The 27,955-nt window shown below is 34.1% G+C and overlaps 1 protein-coding gene across 50 annotated transcripts in view; it reads left to right on the forward strand.

Annotated features, from left to right (window-relative positions):
• Positions 1-27,955, forward strand: part of Clasp2 (cytoplasmic linker associated protein 2) — a 191,423-nt gene that overhangs the window by 93,024 nt on the left and 70,444 nt on the right. For 29 of the 50 annotated variants that reach the window (XM_048794722.1, XM_048794732.1, XM_048794736.1 and 26 more), the window contains 10 exons: positions 1,030-1,100; positions 4,081-4,140; positions 5,260-5,337; positions 6,143-6,310; positions 8,327-8,382; positions 9,178-9,351; positions 16,300-16,323; positions 18,322-18,339; positions 20,118-20,219; positions 26,118-26,288. In XM_048794722.1, coding sequence (XP_048650679.1) covers positions 1,030-1,100; positions 4,081-4,140; positions 5,260-5,337; positions 6,143-6,310; positions 8,327-8,382; positions 9,178-9,351; positions 16,300-16,323; positions 18,322-18,339; positions 20,118-20,219; positions 26,118-26,288 — 922 coding nt within the window. Of the gene's footprint in view, positions 1-1,029; positions 1,101-4,080; positions 4,141-5,259; positions 5,338-6,142; positions 6,311-8,326; positions 8,383-9,177; positions 9,352-16,299; positions 16,324-18,321; positions 18,340-20,117; positions 20,220-20,372; positions 20,400-23,517; positions 23,545-26,117; positions 26,289-27,955 lie in introns of all 50 variants that reach the window. The other 21 variants (XM_048794715.1, XM_048794730.1, XM_048794720.1 and 18 more) reach the window with 3 other exon arrangements.

Raw genomic sequence — 27,955 nt, forward strand, 5'->3', positions numbered from 1 at the left:
TTTTTTTTTTTTTTTTTTTGTCAGGAGGGCTCTGGGGTTGAACTCGGGGCACTCGGCCACTGAGCCACATCCCCATCCCTATTTTGTATTTTATTTAGAGACAGGGTCTCATTTAGTTGCTTAGTTGCCTCACTTTTGCTGAGGTAGTCTTTGAACTCATGATCCTCCTGCCTCACTCTCCTGAGCCTCAGGGATTACAGGCATGTGCCACTGTACCTGGCTCCCAAGGGCACATTTTAATATATATTGTACATGCTAAACTCTTTATCTCAGAGTTTGCTTCCTAGGTGACCCAGCCATTAGTTCAGAAGAAAAATAGGAGATTTATAACATCAAATACATATATTTAGGTTACTATTTTATCCTATCTTTACTATTAATTTTATAGTGTTTGCTTCACTAAAGAAGAGCATAAGAATTACTAATAGAAGTTAGTAGATTATGTCTATTGAACTTTTACTTGAATTATAAAACAGCTGGTTTAGCCAGAATGAAACTTCTATTAAAATTATCATTTCAATAGTTAGGAATACAGATTTACTGTAACTACCTGCTTTGATGATGTGTCAGTATAATTTAAAAAAAAAAATTTTTTTAGTTGTAGATGGACACATACCTTTATTTTATTTAATTTTTTTATGTAGTGTGGAGGATCGAACCCAGGGCCTCAAACATGCCAGGCAAGCGCTCTACCACTGAGCCACAACCCAGCCCATAATTATAATTTTTACCAACAGTAGCCATGTTACTTCAGAATGTGATAGTTCCTGCCTAGTCCTTCTTTGTGTTACCTCTGCCATGAATTATACTATCCTAACAGTTCTTCACAGTTGTGTTTGTTATATCTTACTGTATTCACAGCTGTCCTTTTGAAACTGAATCATCATAATTTTTACTTTGCTTTGGAAAACTTTTCTTAATTTCTTTCAAAATCTGTCATTTATCTTATAATGTAACTAAGTTACTTTGAAGAAAGAACTACATGCAGTGCACAGTATTTTTCATCCTTTTCTAATATATCTTTTTCAGCATACTCATGTACCCAGACTTATCCCTTTAATAACAAGCAATTGCACATCAAAATCAGTTCCTGTAAGGAGGTAAGTTTTTTTTTTAATTAATTAATTTATTTGTTCTAATTGTTTTACATGACAGCAGAATGCATTTCAGTTCATAGTACACAAATGGGGCACAATTTTTCATATCTCTGGTTGTACACAAAGTAGAGTCACAACATTCATGTCTTCATAAATGTACCTAGGGTAATTATGTCCATCTCATTCTACCATCTTTCCTACCCCTATCCCACTCCCTTCCAAGAGGTAAGTTTTGAAAAAAGAAAAAAAATATTTTTTTGTCTTAACTTTAACATTGTATAATGTTTAATTTTTGGTTTGGAGTAAAAGTTGATTATCATTAATTTCTTAAAATTGTCTTCCAAAAAATCTAAAATAAAACCTTATATATCTCATGTGAAGGAATACAGATGAAGCAGTTATTATAATCACTCATATTTCTCAGTTTTATCATATTAAGCTTTGATTTCTCTGAGCTGCTGCTTGCATTGTGTTTCAGAGTCTAGAATCAGGAGTAGGCTAGAATTCTACGAGTGTCACCAACTACCTCAGAGTCTGTGTGTGTTAACAGGGCTAATGATGTGAACTACATAGAATGTGAGGATGAAATGAGACACACATTAGTATAACCTAACCTAGTGGTTGAAACAGAGTAAATAGCCTAACCGGTTCTGCCTGTCCCTCTCTTTCTCTTTATATGACATCTACTGTTTTTGATATCACCATCACTAATAAAGAAAGAAAAAAACTTGTGCATTTAATCCTTAAGAAATTTTATTAAGAACTCTATTCTTTTTTAAATTTTGGTAAGCATATTTATTTAAATAGTTTGAATGTTAGACAAAAACTGATTAAGATATTATTATTTCCTTTGAGTGGCTCAGAGTTTTGCTCACAGTTGTTTAATTACCTGACATGTCAGGAATTAGTTCATAGGTTCAGTCTGCTAATAGCTTGTCTTAGTAATATCTACAAACAAAATGTTTTTTACATTTTACAAGGTAATTTTAAAAAGAGTATGGAAGAAGAATATGACAGAGACTATATATGATCCATAAAGCTTAAAATATTTACTGTCTGACCCTTTTCAGGAAAGATTACTAATCTGTCTTATATTGAGGAGAATGATAGTTAGAGAAATAGGAATGTAACAGAGAAGAGGGAATGAAAATTGCCTTGAAGAAGCCAGGTGCAATGGCACATGCCTGTAATCCCAGTGACTTAGGAGGATCTTGAGTTGAAAGCCAGCCTCAGCAACGGCAAGGTGCTTAACAACTCAGTGAAACTCTGTCTCTAAATAAAATACAAAATAGGGCTGGGGATATGGCAGTGGTCAAGTGCCTTTGAGTTCAATATACGGTACCAAAAAAAAAAAAAAAAAATTGCCTTGAAAATGAAGAATGATCCATTAATTAGGGGAAGTTATTAACTAGGGTGCACTAAGCAGATATGTAAATTTATGCCACATGCTGCAGAAGTATCAGGCCATTGAAGCCAGAACCCATGATAAACAGGAGGTCTCAGTATAAATGAGACTATTTGGGGAGCAAGGTGGAGAGTAGGTTAAAGTGACAATGTGGAGGGCTTTGTATGTCGTGAAGCAGAATTTTGACATTGCTATTTGGATAGTAGGAGTGATTGACAACTATAGATTTTTGGTGAAGAAGTAATTTCATCCAGGCTAATTTTTATTCCAGCTATTAACAGTGATTGAAAGGGAATAATGAGAAGCTTTAGTTTAAATAGGAGTTGTTATGTAAAAGGAAGGCAGGGTCTGAACATTACCTATATTGACAATAATTGAAGATTTTATTTAATAGATTCAAAATATCTTTCATGTGTGGAAATGACACTTGATTTTGATTTGCATNAAAATTAAAAAAAAAAAAAAGAAAAAGAAATGACACTTGATAATAGAATATGGATGAAAGAAATGGTGTCTTTAGACTGTGAGCTCTGGAGTCAGAATGCTGGAGTTTAAGTCCTAGATTTATCACTTTGGGCAAGTTAATTGAACATCCTAGTTTCTTATTTCCTAATCTGTATGATATGGGACAAAAGAATGGATTTTGTTTTTCCTTTTTTGTGGTGCTATGAATTGAACCCAGGGCCTTGCATATGCTAGTCAAGCACTCTACTACTGAGCTACATCCCCAACCCCAAAAAGAGTAGATTCAAGAAATAAAAGTTAGTTTATTCTTTTGTATGTAGTATCTGAGTTGACACTTATTGCTTATGTGATGTCCACAAGTTTATTATTAGAACTTTTAATAGCTGAGGCAAAGAACTAATGCTAGAGATATAGGACTAAGATGTGAAAATTGTATCTGGTTATAGATGTGGGAATTATATCTGGCAGACTGAGTAGGTGGATGATGTTATCAAGTAAATAAACTATAAAAGAGAACATTGACACCAACCAGATGAGTACCTGTTTAAGGGTAGGGAAAGAAAAAAGTGTTTGTAAAGGAAGGAAAATAACATGAGAACAGTGCCATTAGAAAAAGCCAAGAAAAAAGAGCCAAGATTGAAAGTTGAAGGTGGAAATTGGAGGGCTTAGAAGAAAATAAACAAACTTGGTTTAAAATAATGTACATATATATTTAAGGAAATAATGTAGAAATGAAAGATCTAGATTGTCATGGCTTTCTTGGTCATTGTGGTATATATATATATATATATATATATGCTTATGTATATGTATGTGTGTATATATATATCTTCAATGTCTAGTGCATAGTAAGATATATAAGAAATGTTTTAAAATGAAAACTGTTAATTTTACCTTAAAAATGTTTGTTTAATGTAAAATTTATGAGGGAATTCTAAGTACTTTTCAATGATTTATTGTAAGAATAGTTGGATTCTTAAAATCAGATATTCCATAGTTAAGCCATACAAAACATATGCTTAAATCCAGGGGACAAAGTACAGTATTAAAAAGGAAGTATTAATATGTTTCTTAATACAACATTTAGTTAAAATTTAACTTTTTATTTTTCAGGCGTTCATTTGAATTTTTAGATTTGTTGTTACAAGAGTGGCAGACTCATTCATTGGAAAGGTATGCCTTGTCTCTCCCTCCTTCTTCTCCTCTTCTCCCCGTTGTCACCAGTTCTCTAGAACCTGTTGGTATCGGTTTTCTGTTATTTCTCATTTTTCCTTAAAGATTATTTGTACAGGTTTTCCTTTAAAACTGTGCTGTTGTGCTCTTACTCATTGCAGTTATAATAATATGATTTTCTCTGTGGAGTGGGTGGGGGTCCCTTAGGAAGGATGGTTATATAAGATACTTCAAGTTAAGTTAGGCAAAAAATTTAAAATCATGTGAGATAGATTTCCTGAGCTGCAATTAATCATGTAGTGAATAATTTAATATAGAGGGAAGGAAGGAGCTTCCTTTTATCTGGTGTCATTGGTCAGGTAATATACTATATATTATCTAGTGTAATTCTGAGAGGAAGGAAAGGAAAATGTGGGCAGCTAGTTGGTCACTGGGTATTTTTTCATTAATGCACATTAATTATACAGAATAAGGAGTTCTGTTGTGGCATATTCATACATGTATATAGCATATTTTGATCATCAGACACTGGCTATTTGCATGGCTATATTTCTTATTCTCAAGTTTGACACTTCAGTGATAATTTCCATTTACATTGAGTGCATTGCTGATTTTCTATTTTCATGGAAGTCCTTAAATCTCTTCACATCTTGTTTTTTAGAAATAGTATTTGTTGTTGATGACATGAAATAATTCCAAGTTTTCTTTTAAGTTTTGTGGCCGCTACTATTTGATATGGTCAGATCAAAATTGATCATAGTCTTAGCAAATCATTTTCTACAATGATGGGTTAATGAAGAGCCACACAAAGAGGTTTTATTCCCCCTCAAATTCATTAAAACATTTAAAATTTAGGCATTATACATTTATACATGATCTGGATTCCATAAAAATAATTGCTATCAGATTATATTGTCTCCATTGTCAGAAGAAAACCATATGTGAATGAAATGCCTTGAGATTATTAGAAGATCATGCAATCTTAGATTTATTATTGTATACTAATTAATCTTTTCACCTCTTCTGCCCCTTTGTGATGGATATGTAACATGTGAGAGTATCATTTATGCTAAAATGCACAGCTTTCTACATGAATCTGAAGATTTATTTATTTCATAGACATGCAGCTGTCTTAGTTGAAACTATTAAGAAGGGAATTCATGATGCTGATGCTGAGGCCAGGGTGGAGGCAAGAAAGTAAGTCTGTAGTCTATTTTGAGACACTTTAAACATGCTTTGAACATTTTTGAAAGGCGTTGTATTAAGAGAATAAAAATATCAGATGTGTCCCAAGTATTCTGATTCACTAGCACGTCAATAAAATTGAGATTGATTTTATCCATTAAATCTGTACTAGAGGTACTGGAATCGTGGCTCAGTGGTAGAGTGCTTGCCTAGCACGTATAAGGCACTGGGTTCAGTCTTTGGCACCACATAAAAATAAATGAAGGTATTGTGTCCACTTACAACTAAAAATATATATATATTTTTAGAAATCTGTACTAGATACCTGACATCCTGTTTGAAATATTCATTTGTGTAATGATCAGTATTCTTATTCCATCATAATCTGTTTACTTTTATTATGAATAAAAGAAACTATTATTTATGAGTATATATCATTTATTGAGTATATATTGTGTACCCAGTATTGTGTGAGATGCTTGGCCTATGTTTCTTTGTAATCTTTAAAATGATCCAGTAAAGGTGATATTACCTCCTTAAGCCAACCAAAAAAATCTGGAAATTTGAAATTTACCCAAGGCCCAGTTAACCCATAAATGACATTGCCAGGTTTTGAACTGAAATCTGTTTTGTCAAGATCTTACAGTATTTCCTCAGTAACTTGTTTAATTTAGAATATATTCACCTTGACACATAGTAAATGTGTTAAAAAACTGAGTTCATCTTCATCTTTGAATGTGCACATTTTATTGTTAAAGCCTAATCATGTAAAACTATTAATGTGCTTTTTTTTTTTTTTTCCTTCTTTTATTTACAGGACATACATGGGCCTCAGAAACCACTTTCCTGGTGAAGCAGAAACATTATATAATTCCCTTGAGCCATCTTATCAGAAAAGTCTTCAAACTTATTTAAAGAGTTCTGGTAGTGTAGCATCTCTTCCACAGTCAGACCGGTCCTCATCTAGCTCACAAGAAAGTCTCAAGTAAGATCATGCAAGTGATAGTTAACTGATCTGTTTTTCTCCCCAGTTCCCCAGCATTCTTTGAGATGAATGGTTGACTTTTGAATGGTTGGCTTTGTTTTCACCTAAAGCCTTTAAAATATGGTGACTCAAGCAACTTTTGGGGGGGTATCTGTTGTCTCAAAGCTGTATTATATGCAAGATTAACTTCTTTACCCAGAGTTTAATGATACATATTTTATTTCTACATGTGCATAGTCTGTGAAAGTCTGGGAAGCACTGATTTAAATACTATAGAAATAATTCATACTGTAAATAGCCCATTTCTAGGACCTTATAGTGGAGTAATTGTAAGAGATTGAGAAGTCATCTTAAGAGTTTTTATACAAATCTGTGCAACTGGTAAAAACTCCACTGCTTTCCTTCTTAATCTTTTGCACATCTCAAGAATTCCAGAAATGCTTAAGGGGGCAAAATGATTTAGTATCTCCATAACTCTCTTCTCATCATAATGTTGGCTACTTCAATTTTTTTATGTTTAATTGACACTAGAGAATCAAACCCAGGGGCACTTTACCACTGAGTTACATCTCCAACCCATTTTATTTTTTATTTTGAGACAGAGTGTCACTAAATTGCTTAAAACCTTGCTAAGTTGTTGAAACTGGCTTCGTATTTGGCAACCCTCCTTTCTCAGCCTCCTAAGCTGCTGGGATTACTGACATATGCCACCACACCTGGCCCTATGTATTTTTTATTTTGAGACAGGACCTCACTAAGTTGCTGAGACTGGCCTCAAACTTGGAATCCTCCTGCCTCAGCCTACTGAGTTGCTGGGATTACAGGGGTGCACCACTGCGCCCAGTTGGCTACTTCAAATTCTTGCTGCTTTGGCAGTATTTTCTGTCTCTCTAGACCTCTGAGATTACTAAAAATGTTTAAGCCTTTTCCTTACAGTGATCCTCTTTCCATCTTCAAGGCCCTCTGTCTTGTGTCAAATTATTTGTATATTTCCCTAGGGAAGAACAACTCACAGAATGTCAGTTTATCTTTCTGTAATTTGTTTCTATTTAGAGCCTCGATGCCCTACAAACACTGCTAGTTGCCTTGGCAACTCTGAAGCAGGCCAGGGTTTAGGGTGAGGCACCAAATTTTAAGGAGGCATGGGTTGTGTGAATACTATACTAAAGTCTAGTTTTTTAATATATTAAGGGAAATGTTGAGATGATTAGAGATTTTTTTTTTTTTATTTTTTTTTTTAGCATTGTCTAATCACGTATGTCATTCTCAGTGGTAGGTCTTAGCTTTGTGTTTGACCTCCCACATAGTCCATTGAGGAGTGTGATAGCTGCATGGTAACTGCATGAATTGCTGATGGCCACAACCCTATAACTTAGGTGAGAGGCTATGGTATGCTGGTATGTGCTAATAATAACACTGCCTCTTTCTCTTCTAAGTAAAATACCTCAGGATACAAGCGGTGGATAATGCTAATATTGAGTCCTCTGTGGTGGACACCATGATGTACACTGAAGACCAAAGTGAATAAAAGCAATCTCTCTGTAGAGTTTATGCTTTATTCATCACCAATTATTTTAGTGTTGATTTATAACTAATTGAGATACCATTGATATTGATGACATGTTTGAGTGATTTTTTTAAAAGGAAGCTTAAATTTCTTTTTTTTTTAATATTTATTTTTTAGTTGTAGTTGTCAATACCTTTATTTTTTATTTATGTGGTGCTAAGGATCAAACCCAGGGCTCGCACACGTTAGGCGAGCGCTCTACCAATGAACCACAACTCCAGCCCAGAAGCTTAAATTTCTACACACCTATAATCCCAGTGACTCAAAAGGCTGAGACATGAAAATCACAGTTCAAGCCCAGTCTCAACAATTTAGCAAGACCTTATCTTTTGGTTAAAAAAAAAATGAAGAAGTTTCCTAACTTTTAAGAAAACTAGTATTTCATTAGTTGCAGTCAGAGCCATAGTAAATGAAGTCACTTATTGAAAACATTTCTTTTTACCTTGCAGTCGCCCTTTTTCTTCTAAATGGTCTACAGCAAATCCATCAAGTGTGGCTGGAAGAGGTAATTGCATTTTAAATAAGAGTCATAGCCTATTTTATCTCTAAGAAATAGGCTTTAAACTGTTTTGATGTGATCCATAGTGTAAAAATCATTTCCATAACCTCAGGCCACACATGTATACTACAACTGTGCATATATACATATGTAGTATAAACTAAAGTTCCATGAAGCAGTACTTATCCTTATATGTAATGCACTCTGTTTTCTATTCTGTTTCATTTCTTTAAAACGCTAGTCATGACCCATTCAGTTGATTTCCCAACCTATTAATGGGTTATGATTCATGGTTTATCAAACTCTTCTTTTTTAAAACTAAAAAACTATATTTCAGAAATTTAATGATTTAACTTTCATAAATGCCCAAGAGTGGCAGAACCTCCTTTAATTTCTAAATATCCCTATTTCTGTGCTATTTTTTCTGCATTTTTCTGATAGTAAAAATAATATTACTTCCATGTATTTATCTTATATTCCACTTCATTTTCATAGATCAGTCATAAACAATATCTCTTTAATCTATGTAACAGTCCTATGAATTTTATAGTCATAATTGGTCATTGTATCCATTTCATGGGAGAAGAAAATGAGGCAGAGAAATATTAAGAAATCTTCGTTGTGTTAGGATTGAAATTGAGATAGACTGTCATTAATATAATACTGTTCATTGGCTGCTGCTTCCTTGCTGACTATATGTCATCATGTTTATTAGCTTATGTTGATTTCAAGTCTATGTGATTTTTATGTTGTTTACAATTATTTAAATAATATTGATCACCTTTGTTTTGTGTTCCATAGTATCAGCAGGCAGCAGCAAAGCCAGTTCCCTTCCAGGAAGCCTGCAGCGTTCTCGAAGTGACATTGATGTGAATGCTGCTGCTGGTGCCAAGGCACATCATGCTGCTGGACAATCTGTGCGAAGTGGACGGTTAGGGGCAGGCGCCCTGAATCCAGGTTCCTATGCATCATTGGGTAAGGCAGCTAATTTGGGGAAATTACACAGTGTTCTCCCTGTGATCTCAGTGAAGACAAAGTGACATGTCTTAATCATTACCATGCTATTCTTGCTAATTAAGAATAAACCATGTTTTAATATGATTCTGTATTGTGGATAGTTCCTACTTTTCCCCCTTTACCTTCCTCTTCATCATCTTTTGTGGTTTTTTTTCCCCCTTTTCTCATTATCATCTTGATCAAAGAAACAGTTCTTGACTCCATGATTGTCAATAGAACTTTTATAACTCTGTAGTTCTGCCACATTAAGCAATGGATTACTAAGGAAAGTATGGGAATGGTATCAGCCTTATAACCAATATCTCTTTTCTTTCTCCTGCTTCTTGTTCCTTACCAAGATTTTAAAGCCTTTGGTCTGAGAGAACTCAAAGCTCTTGGGCTGAGGTTGTGGCTCAGCGGTGGAGTGCTCACCTGGCACGTGCAAGGCCCTGGGTTTGATCCTCAGTACCACATAAAAATAAACTACAACTAAAAAATAAATATTTAAAAAAAAAAAAGAACTCAAAGCTCTATGTCTAACCAAAGCTTAAACATATATTCAAAAAACTATTTGGAGTTTGGTTTTTCTGTTTTTATGCCCATCAATTTGAAAACTTTGAGGTTGGCTGTTCATTTGTATATCTGTTTCAACTTCATTTTTCTTTCTTAGGTAGTACTAGCGAAAGACAAAACAGGTAGTTCATTGGAACACAATGAATGAATGTGTTTAGGTATGAATTAAGTATGTGATAAAATTAGCACAGTTGCATTCAGAATTATGAGGAAAAGATAGATTATTCAGTAGTACATGATGTTATTACACATGGTTCACAATTTAGTACAAAATTAGATTATAACCATGTTATATGCCACATAAAAACATATTCCACCTGACTGAAAGCTTGGAGAAAACAAAATAACTTGATGAAGCATAGTCAGTGAGTATTCATCTAATCTCAGGTTGTAGACAGAATTTCGAAACACAAGCAAAAAAAACTATGAGAGCAAAATCTCTTGAATTTAAATGTAGTATGTGAAAATCTGAAATCAAGGGGCTCAAAACTAAAAGGGGGAAAGTTTTTGCCAGATACTGTAAAAAAGTTTAAAATAGCAAGAAATATTTCAAGTCTCTGAGAAACATGAGCTTATTTTTACAGTAACAAGAATGTTTAGCTAGTGCCCTTAATTGATAAGAATGTGGTAAATAGGACCTTACCAAGCAATGTTGATGTGAATTAATGATAGTTTTTTTTTAATTTAATTTGTTATTTATGACAGCAGAATGCATTAGAACTTATATTACACATATAGAGCACAATTTTTCATATCTCTGATTGTACACAAGTAGAGTCACACCATTCTTGTCTTCGTACATATACTTGGGGTAATAATGTCCATCTCATTCCACTGTCTTTCCTACCCCCATGCCCCCTCCCTTACCCTCCCTCCCCTTTGCCCTATCTAGAGTTCATCTAATCCTCCCATGCCTCCCCCAACCACATTATGAATCAGCAATGATAGTTATTTTTGAGTGACAATCTTAGTAATACCCATGGAGCATTTTTAAATCTTCAGAAATTTTGACCCAATAATTCAATGTTTAGATAATTATATCAAGAAATAAAAAGTGTTCATTGTAACAGATGTTTTAGAGTCAATTTTATATATAACAAAGGAATGATTAAGTTTTTTATATCCTTATATGTACTATGCATACATTAAAAAGTCATATTTTCAAGTAAGATAGAATGATATAGATTATCAACGTGTGGTAAGTTCATCACTTTGTGTAAAGGACTAGAAATATACATATAAAGATGTTAATGGTGGGTTGATTAGTGCTTTTAATTTTCAAGAAACATTTTTGTTTAGAAACATGTTGCCCAAAATGACATTTATTTCAATATGTGGAAGTTAATCAACAATGCACATATTAACAAAGGACAAATAACCACATGGTCATCTCAGTATTTACAGAAAAAGCATTTTTGACAAAATTCAACATCCTTTAAGATAAAAATATATATATATTCTACAAACTAGGAATAGAGGAGAGCTTTCTCCTAATAAAGAGTATCTTTAGAAAAATCCACAGTTAATATCATTATTATATTTAATTTTTGGTTTTAGTTTTAGATGGACAGAATACATTTATTCATTTATCTTTATGTGGTGCTGAGGAGTGAACCCAGGGCCTCACACATGCTAGGTGAGTGCTCTACCACTGAGCCACAACCCCAGCCCCTGTTAATATCATTATTTGATAGTGAAACACTAGATGCTTTTATCTATTATCAATTAAAAAAAAACAAGCGTGACCATTTTTACCTTCTCTATTCAACATCATCATGGATGTTTTAATCAGGGCAGTTAGGTAAGATGGAAAAATAGGACACATTGGAAAGGAAGAAGTAAAATTACCTCTATTTGTAGAAAACATGATCTTCTACACAATGAGCCAAGTGCGATGGTGCATGCCTGTAATCCCAGTAGCTGGGGAGGCTTAAGGCAGCAGGATCCTGAGTTCAAAGCCAGCCTTTGAAAAAGTGAGGCGCTAAGCAACTAACTCAGTGAGACCCTGTCTCCAAATAAAATACAAAATAGGACTGGAGATGTTGCTTAGTGGTTGAGTGCATTAAAAAAAATAAAATTCTTAGGAATAAATATAACAAAAGATGTGTGGGATAATGTCTACAAAAATTTGTACTTTTAAAAGAAATTAAAGTAGACCCAAATAAATGAAAAGACATTCTGGCTCAAAATTTTAAAGGTTAATATTAATAAGGTGTCAAATTGATACATTGCTTCAATGCATTACCCCTCCATCTTCCTTTTGATACAAGTTGGGAAGCTGATCCTAAAAATTCATACAAATATACAAGGGACAGAAAAATGGCTGAAAAAATCTTGAAAAAGAACAACATAATTAGAGGATTTATACTTCCCAGTTTAAAAACTTACTTTTATGTCTTTGGGGTACTAATGTAAGGATAGACTTATGGTCCAGTGGAATAAAATTGAGGGTCTAGAAATAAACTCATAGTGTTTATGGTCAGTTGATTTTTCAAAAAGGGTGTCAAGACCATCCAATGGGGAAAGAATTCTCTTCTCTTCAAATGCTACTGGAATAACTGGCTGCAAAAGAATTAATTTGGACTCCTGTTTCACAGACTCAAAATAGAGCAGAAGGAAACATGGGCATAAATCTTTGTAACCTTGTATTAGGTGGTGGATTCTTAGATGTGATGCCAGGCACATAAGTAAAGAAAGAAAGATAGATTAGACTTCATTAAAATTAAAACCTTTTTGCTTCAAAGGACACAATGAAGAAAATGAAAAAACATCACATAGAATAAGAGAAATTATCTTCAAATTATATAACCAGTAAGAACTTGTATCCCAAATATATAAAGAACTATTAGAACTTAGTAACAAAACAGACACTTCCATTTTTAAAGATGGAAAAGAGTTTCATAAAACTTTTCTCTATTTAAGATATAAAGAATGAAAGTATGCTCAATATTGTTAATTATTAGGAAAGTCCAAATCAAGAGCATGATGCAGTACCACTTCACATTCATTGTAATGATTACAAATAAAAAATGTAAGCAGAACTGGTTGGGTTGTAGCTCAGTGGTAAAGTGCTTGCCTGGTACACATTAGACCTTAGGTTCAGTTTCCAGCACTACCAAGAAATTAAAGAAAAAAAATTCAATAACTGCAGGTGAGGATATCGAGAACCTCCATACACTGCTGGTCAAATATAAAAAGATATAGGCACTGCGGAAATGATTTGGCAATTTCTCTAAAAGTTAAACACAGAATTACCATGTGACCTAGAAGTGGTCCTAGCTATATTAACAAGAGTTATGAAAACATGTATTCTCATAAAGACTTGTGAGTGTTCATAGCAACATAATTTATAGTAGCAAAAAATGGGCCAGTCCAAATGTCTATCAGCAGGTGAATGTATAAATAAAATGGGATATGTTCATATAATGAAATGGATTCAGCCACAAAGGAGTATATTACATAAAGACTCGTTCCACAAGATGGTTCAACCTTGAAATCATTATGAAGTTGATACAGATAGCTATACACTGTATGAGTCCAATTATGTGAAATGACTAGAATAGGTAAATCTATGGCCAAAAAGTAAATTAGTTGTTGCCAGGGATTAGGAGTGGAAGAAATAGAGGTAGCTAATGAGTACAGGAAATTTTTTTTTTTTTGATAGGTGATAAAAAATGTTCTAGAGTTAATAGTGAGGTTGTACAATCTGTGTATGTAGTAAAAACACTGAGTTGTATAATATAGAAAGGTGAATTTTTTTGTATATGTGAATTATACTTTAAAAATTGAGTTAAAAGAAAATTAGAAAAAAACAACCTTTCTTCCCAAGCCTTAAAAAATATTATTATATTGAGCCAGGTACAATAGCACACACCTGTAATCTCAGGAGGTTGGGAGGCTGAGACAGGATGATTTCTAATTCATAGCCAGCCTCAGCAACAATGAGGCTCTAAACAACTCAGTGAGACCTTGTTTCTAAATAAAATACAAAAAATAGGGCTGAGGATGTGGCTCAGTAGTTGAGTGACCCTGAGTTCAATCCCTGGCACCTTAAAAAAGTAAATAAATAAATGAGAATTAATGATATATTGAATAGTTATTATTTTTATTACAGATAAAATATGATATTTAAAATGTTTTAATGCAAACCAGAAAGTCAGTTTTGCATTTTGTTGTTGTTGTTGTTGTTATTATTTAGGGTTTAAATTGAACGTATGTTTCATGTTGGAAGAAAAAAGTGTTAACCTTTTCTCTTTTCTGTATCTGGCCCAGCTTTATACTCGGAGACAATGAATTGCCTCCCTGGGGCTCTTTTCAGAGGTTCAGTAAAAATGTTCCTATTCTCTCCCTCTCCCACTTTCTCCCTTAGCTCAACCTTACTTTCTACCTATTATATAAGCTTTACACTTGCAACAGGTGGACTGTTTTCTTCTACTTTGAGCCTTACTTATTATGACTGAGCATGTATGGTTCAGAATGGGTATTTGATTCTTTTCTGGAAACACTTTTAACGAGCACTGAATTTTTGATAGGTACCATGTGAGGTACCAGGGATCACAGGTATATGCTTCTGTACTGAGAGTCTCAGTCTGTTAGGCAGTTGCTGAGGGATGAGCAGCTAAAGGTTTATTATGTATTATGCATCTCGAGTTTGAAGTCCCTGTGGGATCTCAAACTGAAAGTACTTAGGGAACAACAATGGTATAGAACTTGGGGGTGGGGGAGAGATAGAGATAGATATTAAACTCCATACATTCCGTAAAGCCGTTGCCACTGGTTTGTGTTTGTTTGTGTTTTCCCTAAAGTCCTGAATGCTTTGGTGGAAGAGATTAGGAGTGTTTTGAAATATATCATTTAACTTCCTGAAGAGTAAACTTGGTGTCATATAAGATAGGTAGGAATTCATGTTAAGGAAACCTTGACCTATGTATGCACATTTACAAGTGTTCTCAATGTAACTCCTTGAATAGAAAAGAAAATGGACAGTTTCAATGATGTCATAGACAGAAGACAAATTTCAGTTGATTGAGGAAGAAGTTGAAAAGGAGAATCTGAGGGGCTGGGGCTCAGTGGTAGAGCACTCACCCAGCATGCATGAGGCACTGGGTTCAATCCTCAGCACCACATAAATGTAAAATAAAGATATTGTGTCCACCTAAAACTAAAAGTAAATAAATAAATAAATATTTTTTTAAAAAGGAGAATCTGAATTATTTTTGTGCTTGATGGTCAAGGAAAGGGGTGAAATGAAGTTACTGTTTTTTAAGACTCAAGGAATTCGGTATACTTATATACTAAAGTAGTAAGTCAGTAGAGAAAGAAAGAAGTGCAAGAATGTGAGGAGATACTTCATGGCAAAATTCCCATGGAAGGCATGAAGAATGGGATATAAAGAGCCTAGCTCAGGAGTTAGCCTTGGATGTGGTAGATTTGGTTGTGGTATTTATGGGGAGTGGTTGCTAAGAGTGAGATCAGGGAGGTTGTGATCTTTGTCCTGAGGATTCATAGTCAGGATCCTGTGCCAAGAGGTGACTTGAGACTTGAAGTTTAGAACATACATTGAAGGGGCACAGAGAGAGTGGTACACTTTGGGCCTCCCAAACCACCCCCACATTTTGGGGACTTGCTAAAAGAACTCTAGGAATCAGAATCAGCTGTACTCATGACTGAAGCAAAAGAATACATAACAGAAATAGCAAAAGAAATTTATAGACTTTCAAAGTTCTCCCTCCTACAGGTAAGGTTAGGGGCCTGCTCCTTCCCCCTGCAGTGAAGTACAGAAACATGTGCACAATTTTTCTGCCCTGGGAAACTTGCTTAAGACTTAGTCCAAGGTGGTGTGGGGAGTGCAGAATAGTCACATAGGCACTGTGTCAACCACAATCATCAGACTCCAAACTCTCAAAAAGAAAGCAGGTGTTCACTGTAAATCACAGTTTGCAAAAACAGTTTAAGCAGATGTACAGCAGAGTCTGGGACCCCCACCCTCACTTAGAATTACTTTATCAGCACAGAGGGTATTCAAAACCAAGTTACCAGAAGCCAGACTCACAAACAAAACCTCCTAAAAGCAGCATTAATCCTGCCATGTCAGCTCTGCCTGCATAGGCACCAAAGGCCACATCTTTACTAGTGCCAGTATGTATAAATACATTTCAGTGTGGTCTTCTCTATCAAGTAGTGGAATCGAGAAAGTGAGTTGTTAAATTTATCCAAAGGTGAGGTTATAGTGCAGCAGTAAAGTATACCTGTGCAATGACTTCTGTCTTCTTTAAAAGTTTTTAGGGATCATAAAATTATTTTTTTCTAATACACTAAGTTTTCCTCTGTTCTTTGCTTGCTCTTTCATCAAAGAGGATACTTCTGACAAGATGGATGGTAAGAACTTGCTTTTATAATTCTACTACACATATTTATGGTTCTTGGGTTCTACATTATATCCTTATTCATTCTTCCTTAAATTTCTAAATGTATCCTACTTAATTAATAAGGATCTTAATGTGAAAATGGCTACATAATTATTTGGTCAAATTTTAGATTAGGTATAAACATTTTCAAATTTTCTGTTCTACTCAAATAGTAGGTTACTATTTGTTGTAACTTAAATCCATTATTATTTTAAACATTTTACCTGAGCTTTTAGAAATATGCCTCCGAGTATGTTGAAGTTCTTGTCTTCCTTTACGATGTTGGGTTAAGAAGGATGGAAAGGAATCTCCAAATTTATTTGATTCAGCACTTTAGTTTACTAACTTTGGTATATATATAGAGAGACTTATTTCATAGGTTCAAATGATTGTTTATGAAAATGAAATACAAATTACAGATACTTTTTCAAGTACCAAGATTTTATCAAAACTGAACTTAAATTAAGCTTTGCTTTTTAAATTTCTATATCCAAGTTGTTACAGTTTATCTAAAGTTGCTGGAGGGGCTGGGGTTGTGGCTCAGAGGTAGAGAGCTCGCCTAGCACATGCGGGGCCCTGGGTTCGATCCTCAGCATCACATAAAAATAAATGAAAGGATTGTGTCCAGCTACAACTAAAAGATTTTTTAAAAATAAATAAAGTTGCTGGATTAAGCAGCAAGCCTATATATTTTTTATGATACTTGTCAGCATATTATTTATACTTTCCTTTCGTTTTTATCAGATCCCATGTTATCTCGAAGTATGAGCTTTTTAAAATAACTCATAATAAAATAATGCAATCTGTGAGTTACTTGAAATCTAGGAAAACTTGAGACACTTTTATATTTTTTTGAGCATTCATCACAAACTCTAAAAATTGATCTATAATGTATCTTTTGTTTTAATGAAATGAAACTCTTTAGTTGAATACATGAGTTTTAATTACATTAGTTTCTCCCTTTTTGTATGTATGGCTGAAATGACAGCCATCAAGAAATGTTTTCTGTTGGACTTGGTGGCATATGCCTATAATCACAGCAATTTGGGAGGCTGAGGCAGGAGGATCTCAAGCTTGAGGATAGCCTCAGCAACTTGACAAGATCCTACCTCAAAATAAAAATAAAAAGGACTGGGGATGTAGCTTAGAAGTAGAGTGCCCCTAGGTTCAATCCCCAGTACTCCTTCATACCATCAAAAAAGAGATGGTTTGTATACATCAAACCTGTGGTTATCCTTTCTAACATTAATATTCCTGGAACCTTTAAACAATTTTTTTTTTTTACTTTCTAAACAAAATCTTTTCTTGGCATAGTGTGGTGGCACATACCTATCATCACAAGTACTTAGGAGACTGAGGCAGGAGGATCACAAATACAAAGCCAGCCTGGGCAACTTTGACCTTCAGCAAGAAGGGGATAGCTCAGTGGTAGAGCAGTGCAGGAGTGTGTGCATGCGCATGTACACATATACACGCAAACAAGCTTATTGGCCTTTTATTTGAAGAGTCACCTCTGTTACATCATGTGTTACTCCCACTAATATTTGATCTTATGTGGGCAAATGAAGCCTATGTTGTGGATTTGACTTTCACATTCTTCTCTGGGCTACCTTTTGAAAATACATAGAAAAATATTACTACTCTGGAGCCAAAGTCAGTAAAAATCTTCATTTGCAAAAATTGTTAATTACATTTTTTTGAGTGATTATTTTTTTAAAATCACTTCAAAATTTTGAAATGTAGAAGAATTTTTCAGTTTTCACTTGACTACTTTCAACTTTTTTGTGAGTTGTGAATATTGTTATCTCCAGTTTTATTTTCCTGAAAATGAACCTTGTCGAATTTAAATTTAATCTATTAGACTAAGTTACTTTTTGTTTTCACCTTTGCATTTTAGTCTTGGGTGGGAGCTGTGAGGTAGCAGCATTGGCAGTATTTGTTGAAATATTGTTTTATTTCTCTTATTTAGGAACAGCATCTGAAGATGGTAAGAATTATACATTTTGTTAGTAACACAATGCCTTTAAATTAATATTTTCATTGTTAGGAATTACATGTTAAAACTAAAATGATAGGTTAATTTATTTGCAAATCATTTCCCAGCTTCTACATTTGATTGTGTTGGTTATATGTGTGGATTTTTTTTTTTTTTAATTCTTTATCCTACAGTTTTGCTTTGTATCTTGGACCATTTCTTGCTAAAAAACATAATTGCTTAACATGTTTAATCTAGTATAGATTTAGTACATAATTTTTTTCCTGGATTGATATTAAAATGCTTTTCTTTGTATTTTGTTTTTTAATTTATTTCCACTTTGTGGGAGCATGCAATTGCATTTGCTTTGTCATTGAAGTTTAAATGCTTTTAAAATGCTTTTATGTAGTCCATTTTGAGATTCATCTTATTTTTGAATCAGTACTTGAGGAATTGGTCTGTGATTCAAATTGAACTTGTGATTAAAATGGGGTGTTTTAGTTTTACTTGTTAGTCGTGAGAACATAATATTCTGCTCAAAATAGACTCTGTAAAAGCCTTTGTGAAGTATAGCTCATTAGGGGCTTGAAGTTGTTAGAATGTTAGGATTCCACCAATTTTGCCTCTATTTTATTCCACTTTCTTATCATTCTCTTATCTTCCCTTGATGATTTCTAACTTTTAAAAATTTATCCCTGCTCTTCAGTGTTTTTTCCTAATTAATGTGGCCATATTGGACTAGCCAAAATTTTTTGTATTCCCTACAAAGTTTACCTTTTAATTAAAAAGGATTCTGAGCCCTATTTTTCAGTATGTCTGATATTGGTTCTGATTTGGTTGAAACGATAGCTGGAGAAAACCAAAATACTAGCTGGTGATATATTTATTATTACTTGTTTTTGCTGATGGCATTTTATGTAAGCACTTTGACAAACATATTTCCTTGAGTTCAAGAGCTCTGGAAAATAGTGTGAGAATATTTTGTAATGGGGAATGAGGCAGTGATAGAGGAGAAAAGAATGCAACTGGGAGGGAGAAAAGAAATATTTTTTAAATGTGCCAATCCTTATGTGACATATAGTTCCTCAAATCATTTTCTCAATAAAATTGGTTGGTTAGGAAAGAAAGCAGTGAACATATCCATATACATGTGTTATAATCTGATACATAAAAGATTAAATATTTTGCCAATAATATCTCTTCCTGCAAATCAGTTGAGAAGTACATTTTCAATCAAAAGGATTGTTTGGGCTTATATTTTAAACTATGGAGTGGATTAGAGAATAATCCAAATTTTCTAGAAACTGAAATTTTAGAATTAAAACTACCAATTAAGAGATAAGTGGCATGACCATAGTAATTATTTTAATTATAACTATTGGACTAATGATATCCAACTTTTAAGAATGAAAGTTTTCTAGTTTGACTTTATCCTTAGCTTTTAAGGAAAGTTAGCATAGAGTACAGCACATAAAAAAAAAAAAAAATGAAGCTATGTATATGGCATGAGCCTATAGTCCAGCTACTCAGGAGACTGAGACAGGAGGCTCTCTGGAATCCAGGAGTTTGGGATCTCATCTCAAAAAAGAAAGCAAAGCAAAACAATTAAAATTTAAAAAAAGAAAAGTATGAGTTTTAAAAAATATAAGAGACTATAACCTGTAAGTGATGGATACATTATTACAGAATTTAATAATACTTGAAAATAGTAAGACTTTTCCCCTTACTACTATGTTATTTCTATATTATTGTAGAAAAATGTTTAATGATACAAATATTTTATTCCTCAGGCCGAGTGAGAGCAAAGCTTTCAGCACCACTTGCTGGCATGGGAAATGCCAAGACAGATTCTAGAGGAAGAAGTCGAACAAAAATGGTGTCTCAGTCACAGCGTACGTACTGCTTATCAGGCCTCCTCTATTTGCCAATGTTAGAATAAGTGTGTTCCTTGTATATTACTGTATTAGGAGATTGACCAGTGGATAAAGACAAAGCTGATTTCAAAAAAGACAAGCCATATACTGAGTTCTTGTTCTGTACTTTAGGTTCATCATCACCTGACAAAAATGAAGGTATTTTTTTTTTTCAATGTTTTGGGTCAGTTGTCGTGCATGTTTTGGAATTTTTTGAGTGGGTGCTGTCTTGTCTTTGTGTTACTAGGGCTGCATCATTGATATCTGCCACTTAGAAAGAAAAATTTCATCTGCTATACAAATGTTTGCATGGAAATATTTTAAATAGCACAAATCCTTAGTTTAAGGTTTTCACATTCTACTCAGAAACTTGCAAATATGGAAAATATACTTGCCATATATTAATATCAAAATCTGGTTGCTTCTGGCTAATGCCATTCAAACGTGGATAAATGGTATCTTCTTACTCTTCCCAAATATATCATAGTATTGTTTTGTAGGGGGGCAGTTAGCAGTTTTGGCAGGCATATGCTGATTTATAGCAAGGATAAATAAACTGAAATGACCAATTCTGTTGTGTTCTTGTTAAAGATTTATGTTTTTGCTATTTCCTTAGAAGCTGAAATCCTAGCAAAGACATTTACTAAAAGCACAACTTTAAGGTCTAAGTACAATAAATGATCTCTTTTTATGTGTACCAGAATAATAACATATACATTTATGGCATTATTAATTGAAGCATTTATTCCTGCTTCTTCTTTACCAAGAGATTTTCATTAGCATTAAACTCTAAAATCAGGGTTATTCTGTATGCCTGACTATTTTGGAAAGATATTTAAGGGTCTTATGATGTTATTTAGGTGATTTATTAATATTTGGATATCCTATTTGTTTTTATAACCTGATACCTGAATCTTGGAATTGGGAAAGAACAAGGCTTGGAGGGACCAGGTCGTGATTACATAAGTCAGGCCTGACAAATTCTCCTCTTTGCAGAGTAAGAATATCCAGACAGAATAACAGTGGAGACTCAACAAGAGTCCTAAAAATAAGCAAAAATACTCAGTACAGTTGTTTTTCAAACTGAAGGTTATTTACAAATAATAAAAAAAGATAGATGTCCTCTAGGCAAGAGCTTTCTTCTCAACTTAAGTCAAGATTAGATCATATTCTATCAGGTCATATTCTTCCCTGATAATGTGTATTTTGGAGTGATTTTTTAGAGTACATTAGTCTTCAGTGATGTAGCATAGTAGTAGTTGGAACCTCACTCCTCCATTCATGCTGCCTAGACCAGCATTAGCATCATGTGGGAGCTACTTGGAAAAGCAGAATCTTATGTACCATCACAGATTTATCAGATCTGATCTTAAGCAAGATCACCAAGTGATTTGTGCCATAATAGAGTTTAAGGTCATAATAGAATTTAGGTCATGAGCTTTGGAACCATAATGCCCAGGTTTGAATCCTGGTTGTTCTGGGTCGAAGTTACTGTATTTATATATCACTTATAAAATGAAGACATTACCAGTATCTTCCTCATAAGGTTGCCATGAGGATGAAATGATGTAGTATATTTAATACATTTAAAACATTGCCTGGCCAAGAGTAAGCCCTATGTATGTTAGCTGATAAAATTTTCCTCATTATTATCATTAATCAAATGGCAACTGAATTTTATACCACTGTTGTGTATTTCTACACCTTGTTATTCTTATTGCCTTTAGGAAACTGAAATAAGTATTCGTGAAGATAGGAAGTTTAATGCATAAAGAAAATTAAAAACAACGAGAAACTGAAAACAACGAGAAACTGTTCATGTCTAGGATCTTAGGATAAAATTTAATCATGAGAATTTTTTTTTTTTTTTTTGTACAGGGGATTGAACCCAGGGGCTCTCAATGAATGAGCCACATCCCCAACCTTTTTTTATATTTTATTTAGAGACAGGGTCTCACCAAGTTGCTTAGGGCCTTGCTATGTTGCTGAGGCTAGTTTTGAACTCACAATCCTCCTGCCTCAGCCTCCCAAGCCACTGGGATTACAGGCGTGTGCCACCCCGTACCTGGCTTTATTAGTTGTCTTTTAAAAAATACCAAGGTTAACCTCAGAGTAAAGATTTCAGAAGTTTTTTGTTTGTTTTGTTTTGTTTTGTTTTTCCTTCTTTTTATGTTCCTTAAAGGACCTGCTTTTTAGATCATTATAACTTCAGATCACTTCAGGAGAGAACAGAATAATTTTTGTGCATTTGGTTTTTACTTTGAAATCCAATCTGCAGTACTCCACGTACTTCCCTAAAATGTGAAAACACAGTAAAATTGGCTAGACCAAGGAAGACTTTAAGATCAAAAGACTTTCCTACCGTAAAGTCACTTAGATTGTAAATCATATTGGAAAGTTTTTGTTTGTTTGCTTGCTTATTTATTTGAATGATTATGTTCCATTCCAAAGTCTTTTGTATAGATACGTAATTTGTATGCAAGTTTCTTTACAACATATCTACACACAAATATTACCGTGATCTCCATCTTTGCTTTGTTGTAAAGTAATTCATTAGGGTTTGCATGGTCTTCCGTGTTTTTGTATCATCTTTTAGAAAAATCTCTTGGATCAAAGCAGGTGTCCTAAGATGGCTAATCAAAGTAAATGAAAGTAGACCCAGTGGAGAGACTTTTAGATTTACATTGAAGGAACTGTGTTCTTTTTTAGTTGGTAGTGACTGGTTGTATACAGATGATTGTACAGCCTGTCAGAAACTGTCCCCCCTCCTCTCACCTCTTATTTTATTTTTTCTGTGAATCCAATAAAGATGCAATTTGTAGCTTTTTCATCTGATTTTTCTTCAGCAACAAGATGTTGTAGTTATTCTGTACATCTAGTTTTAAATTAAATGTTTAAATAATAAAAACTTAAACATTTAATTATTAAATTTTGGATTACCAGTAATAGAAAAGCTGAAGAATTTACATTAAACTTTGCAGCTTCATTTCATCTGCTTTGTACATGAGTGTCTGATTTCTGTTTTTCAGCTATAAAACTACTAAATGTACTGTTTTGTTAAAGACATCTGTGCTTTGGGAGTTTTTAAAGTGTTTTGTTGTTGTTGTTGTTGTTGTTTGTTTGTTTTTTGTTTTTGTTTTCGAGTTAGAGAATTTTTTTCCCCGGAGAACTGACTAAAGCTTTCTTGTTTTCATCTGCCATCCATTTAAAAACTGCTTCTCCCCTCTTCATGGATTATTATAACCCTTACCCTAATTCTGCCTTTACACTTGTTCAGGATCACAATCTGCTAATACCATTGGTGGTAAGAATCTATAGACTTTATGTATGCATCTATTGTTTGATCACCTATTTTCATTACCAGAAATGGGTTCTATTCAGCAGAACATCTAATATTCCATCATTCTATAATCATATTGGGGTAAAAATTACCAATTATGATTTTTCTTTGGGCTGTCTTTATTATATTACCAAACCCTGCATTTTAAAAATTATCCAAGCTGACCGTATATAAACAGTCAAAAGGAGCTTTAGTAATCCTTTGAAATGCCATGAAAAGTATAAAATGGTAGCTTATAGGTGGCACAAGAAAAATGTGTATTTAATTTCAAATTTTGCCATAGGGTTTTTTCTGTTTAACTTGCTCTTCCCTGGTTATATCATGCCCTTTTTCATTAACTCTGTGGTTTTCTAAAGGAAATAATTAACCTTGGTGGCTCTTGGCAAGGGAAAGAGCCTTGGTATTTTCTTCTAAATATAAACAATTCCAAATGAGTCACAGGTGCTGGAATTATCACAGTCTTAGTGGATACCAGAGGGGTAATGGAGAACAAAGGGTAATGATTGAAGTGAACAGTGCCATTTTATTTCTTAGGAGAGGACATGAATAAATTTAAATACAGAGAGCGAGTTTGCATAACTAATAAATTAAATAATCTAAGACAAAAAAACAGTTACTCTGCTTCTAAACTTCGTGTTTCCTATCTGCTGAATAGACCCAGATTTCAAAAAATTTCTCCAGTTTTTCTTGCCGACACCTCTACCTCCACAGTTTATATTGGTTTTAATAGAATACCATATTGTATGTGCTCAGCTCATTATTTATACCTTTTATACTATTGCGAGTTTTCCCATAAAATACTCCATTAGCCTCTCTTGCATTGTGAGTTTGTGGCATGTTGAGTGTTTGGATGTTTTGGTGTGTATGTTTAGTTTAGATACTGCATGGAGAAAACAGGTGCCTTATAACCATCCTTAAGGTTACAACTGAAAGAAACCGGACTTGAAGATTCTTCACCTGAAACATCGGGAAGCTTTCAAATAAGCAGTCATTTTAAAGTAGACTTGAATAATTGCCCTACTATAATTTAGAATTCCTTCTACTCAAATGGTAAATTATTAATTTTATGGAAAAGCTACTTTGTTTTACAGTATCTCAATCACCAGTCAAAAATAAATTTTACTTTGCTGATGAAGAATTAAGCAGGAGTATAAATTTTATTCAGCAAGATGGTGCCAAGAAAAGTAATAGCAGGGGCCACAGATCAGCAGCTCTTGGGCCACATCCAGCCTGTTTCATTCATGTATTATTTGACCTGTAGAACATGACTGGAAAAAAAAAAAAGGAAATTTCAAAAAATCACAGGACCTAGTCAGTATCACTTCAAGACAGAGCTGGGTAGAACTAAAAAGTCACCTCTCTCTTGGGAAAGGGTAAACACTCTCCTCTTGATCACAGTCCTCTTAGCACACTCCCTACTCTGTATTCAGTTTTCCGTTTTTTGACATTGTCTGCTTGTTCCCATTGGCATTTTAATTTTTAATCTGCCCTATGGAAATGAAACATAATTGGATAAGATTGAACAGCTTGAATAGTGACTCTCCTACTGGGTAGAAATGGTGCCCAGCAAAGGGAGAAGTTTATATCACAAAGATTGATTTATTTAAGTGTAAGTTTAATTTTTTCATAATGTTATCATTCAGAATTTAGAGTTAGATTTTATCTTGGAGTTATCTAGCCCATGCCCTATTCATAAAATAAACATAAAGTGCTTTCATTGACAAAGGAACTCATTCCCATAGAAGTTAATCCAGGCATTTCTAGTTTAAAACCATATTTCGTAACTTGTTTTACCCCAGTCTCTGACAAAATTTTTGTCCAGTTCTCCTTCTCTGTCTCCCTGATCTCTCTTTCATATATATACATAAATTTGTCCCATAGTCCTGTTCTACCATGAGTACTTGTATACCCCAGAATATGGCCACCCAAAGAGTCCTTTGCAAATAGCAAAAATAAATTTTCTTTTTCACTAGGCCCAAACTTGTCAATATTTAAATTTTTAATTTTGTAAAATTTTAAAATACATACATAGTAGCAAAATAGATAACTTTGCTATATACTTGTTCAGAGAATCTCAGGCAAACTATGTGAAGATAAAGCAAATTACCATTATTGTATACTTAAAAAAATAATCGCAGTAATGGAATCAAGGATTTTTTTCCCTTTTAAGTGTATAACTGTTTCACACAGACCATATTAACCACGTGAAATATACTTTCAGATATATGCTGGCTTTAGAAATCTTTTTTACTATTTGCGTTCTAAAAATAATAATAGTATTGTCATTATCAAATATAGTATACTCCCCAAACTGAAAATATGTTTTAGATGATTTAGCATTCAGTGCTAGTTATATATGGTATACCTTTTCCTCCCAGGTTATAATTATGTATAAATCTTCCTTGGTCCATTTTCTTTAAACTTAGAACCTGTCATACTACAATAGTTTTCTCAGATGTGTTTCTTGAATTTTTATCCTGTCAGCAAATTTTCTTAGTATTCACATCTTAATATTTGTGTATGTGTTTGGTGTTTAGCTGGCAGCCGATCTGGGTCTCCAGGAAGAGTTTTGACCACAACAGCCCTCTCTACTGTGAGCTCTGGTGTTCAAAGAGTCCTGGTCAATTCAGCATCCACACAGAAAAGAAGCAAGATACCAAGGAGCCAGGGCTGTAGCAGAGAGGCTAGTCCATCTAGGCTTTCAGTGGGTAAGATTTTCTATATGTGAGAATTGCTGATCGTTTATTTCTTTTGTATTTCAGACTTTGGTAGCACTGAACACTTGAGGAAATAATAAGGCTCTTAAAAATTAGAGGAAAACAACTTAAAAATTCAAGGAGAACCAGGAACAATTGTGCATGCCTTTAATCCCAGCGGCTTGGGAGGCTGAGATGGGAGGATCGCAAGTTCAAGATGCCTCAGCAAAAGCGAGGCGCTAAACAACTCAGTGAGACCCTGTCTCTAAATAAAATACAGAATAGGACTGGGGATGTGGCTCAGTGGTCAAGTGCCCCTGAGTTCAATCCCTGGTATGCCCCTCCGCCCCTCCCCCTGCCGCAAAAAAAAAAAATCAAAGAGAATTAAAGTAAAACGTTATGAATTGAATTTTGATATTATAATTCATAGGAATTTTGAAAAATATAGCTACTATTCAAAAGCACAAGATTATTATAGAATTAACATTTGTCATATATGTATATGTATATATGTACATAAATATATACGTATATATACTAGCTGTATTGTAGGTCAACCACATTTGAATTCTAATAAGCTTTTATTTTCTCTGTGTGTTGACTAGGATACTTCCAGTTTTAGATAGGAGAAATTAGGGGCTGGGGATGTGGCTCAAGCGGTAGCGTGCTTGCCTGGCATCGTGCGGCCCAGGTTCGATCCTCAGCACCACATACAAACAAAGATGTTGTGTCCGCCGAGAACTAAAAAATAAATATTAAAAAAAAAAGTGCATATAGATAGGAGAAATTACAATTGGAGCAAGCTTAAACAGGAAAGAGGGATTTCTTGGCTCTTTAGCTGAAATGTTTGGAGGCTGTGCAGACCTCAGAGTTGATTGATCCAGGGGTTGATTGATCAACCAATCTGTCTGTATATTTTCCCATCCTTTCTGCTGTCAGTGACTTTGTCTCTAGGATACCTGGTACTTGATCCCAAGTCAGAAATTCCCCTCATTACCCCAACTTTTATTTAATCATTTGTCCATTGTTTTTAAGTATTTCCTAGACTACCTGTATAACTTTAAAGAATATTATCCTGTTTCTGTTTTTTGATTCATCAGCTTCAACCAGTATCTCAACTCCAATTACCTTTCCCTTCACTTTCTGTTCTTTTAGTAACCAGCTTTATTTTTTACATTATTAAAGTTTACATATACATTCTCTTTTGCATTCACAAGCCAGTGGTTTTTTTTTTTAAATTTATTTATTTTTTAGTTGTAGTTGGACACAACACCTTTATTTCACTTGTTTATTTTTGTATGTGGTGCTGAGGATCAAACCCAGGGTCTCGCATGTGTGAGGTGAGCGCTCTACCGCTGAGCCACAACCCCAGCCCCTCATAAGCCAGTCTTATGTACTTGCTCCCTAAGTTGACTTTAAAAATTGAAAAACTATAAAGAATATTTACTATGTTATGAAGAAATAAAGTTGTTTGCTGCCAAGACACATAGTGTACTATGGCCTCATTTCTTCCCAAGTGAACACTGAGTGTTAAGTGTTATGGACCACTTGAATGTTCTTGTGATACAGAATTGAATTCTCTAGTCCTGTCAGTTACTTAAGATTGTGCCACATTTTGGTTGCTTTCTATATGGAAGCACAGCATAACTTTTTCTCTTATCCCTTAGTATTGCAGTCTT

The sequence above is a fragment of the Marmota marmota genome, unplaced genomic scaffold (genome assembly GCF_001458135.2).
Source record: "Marmota marmota marmota unplaced genomic scaffold, marMar, whole genome shotgun sequence".
NCBI lineage: Eukaryota > Metazoa > Chordata > Mammalia > Rodentia > Sciuridae > Marmota > Marmota marmota.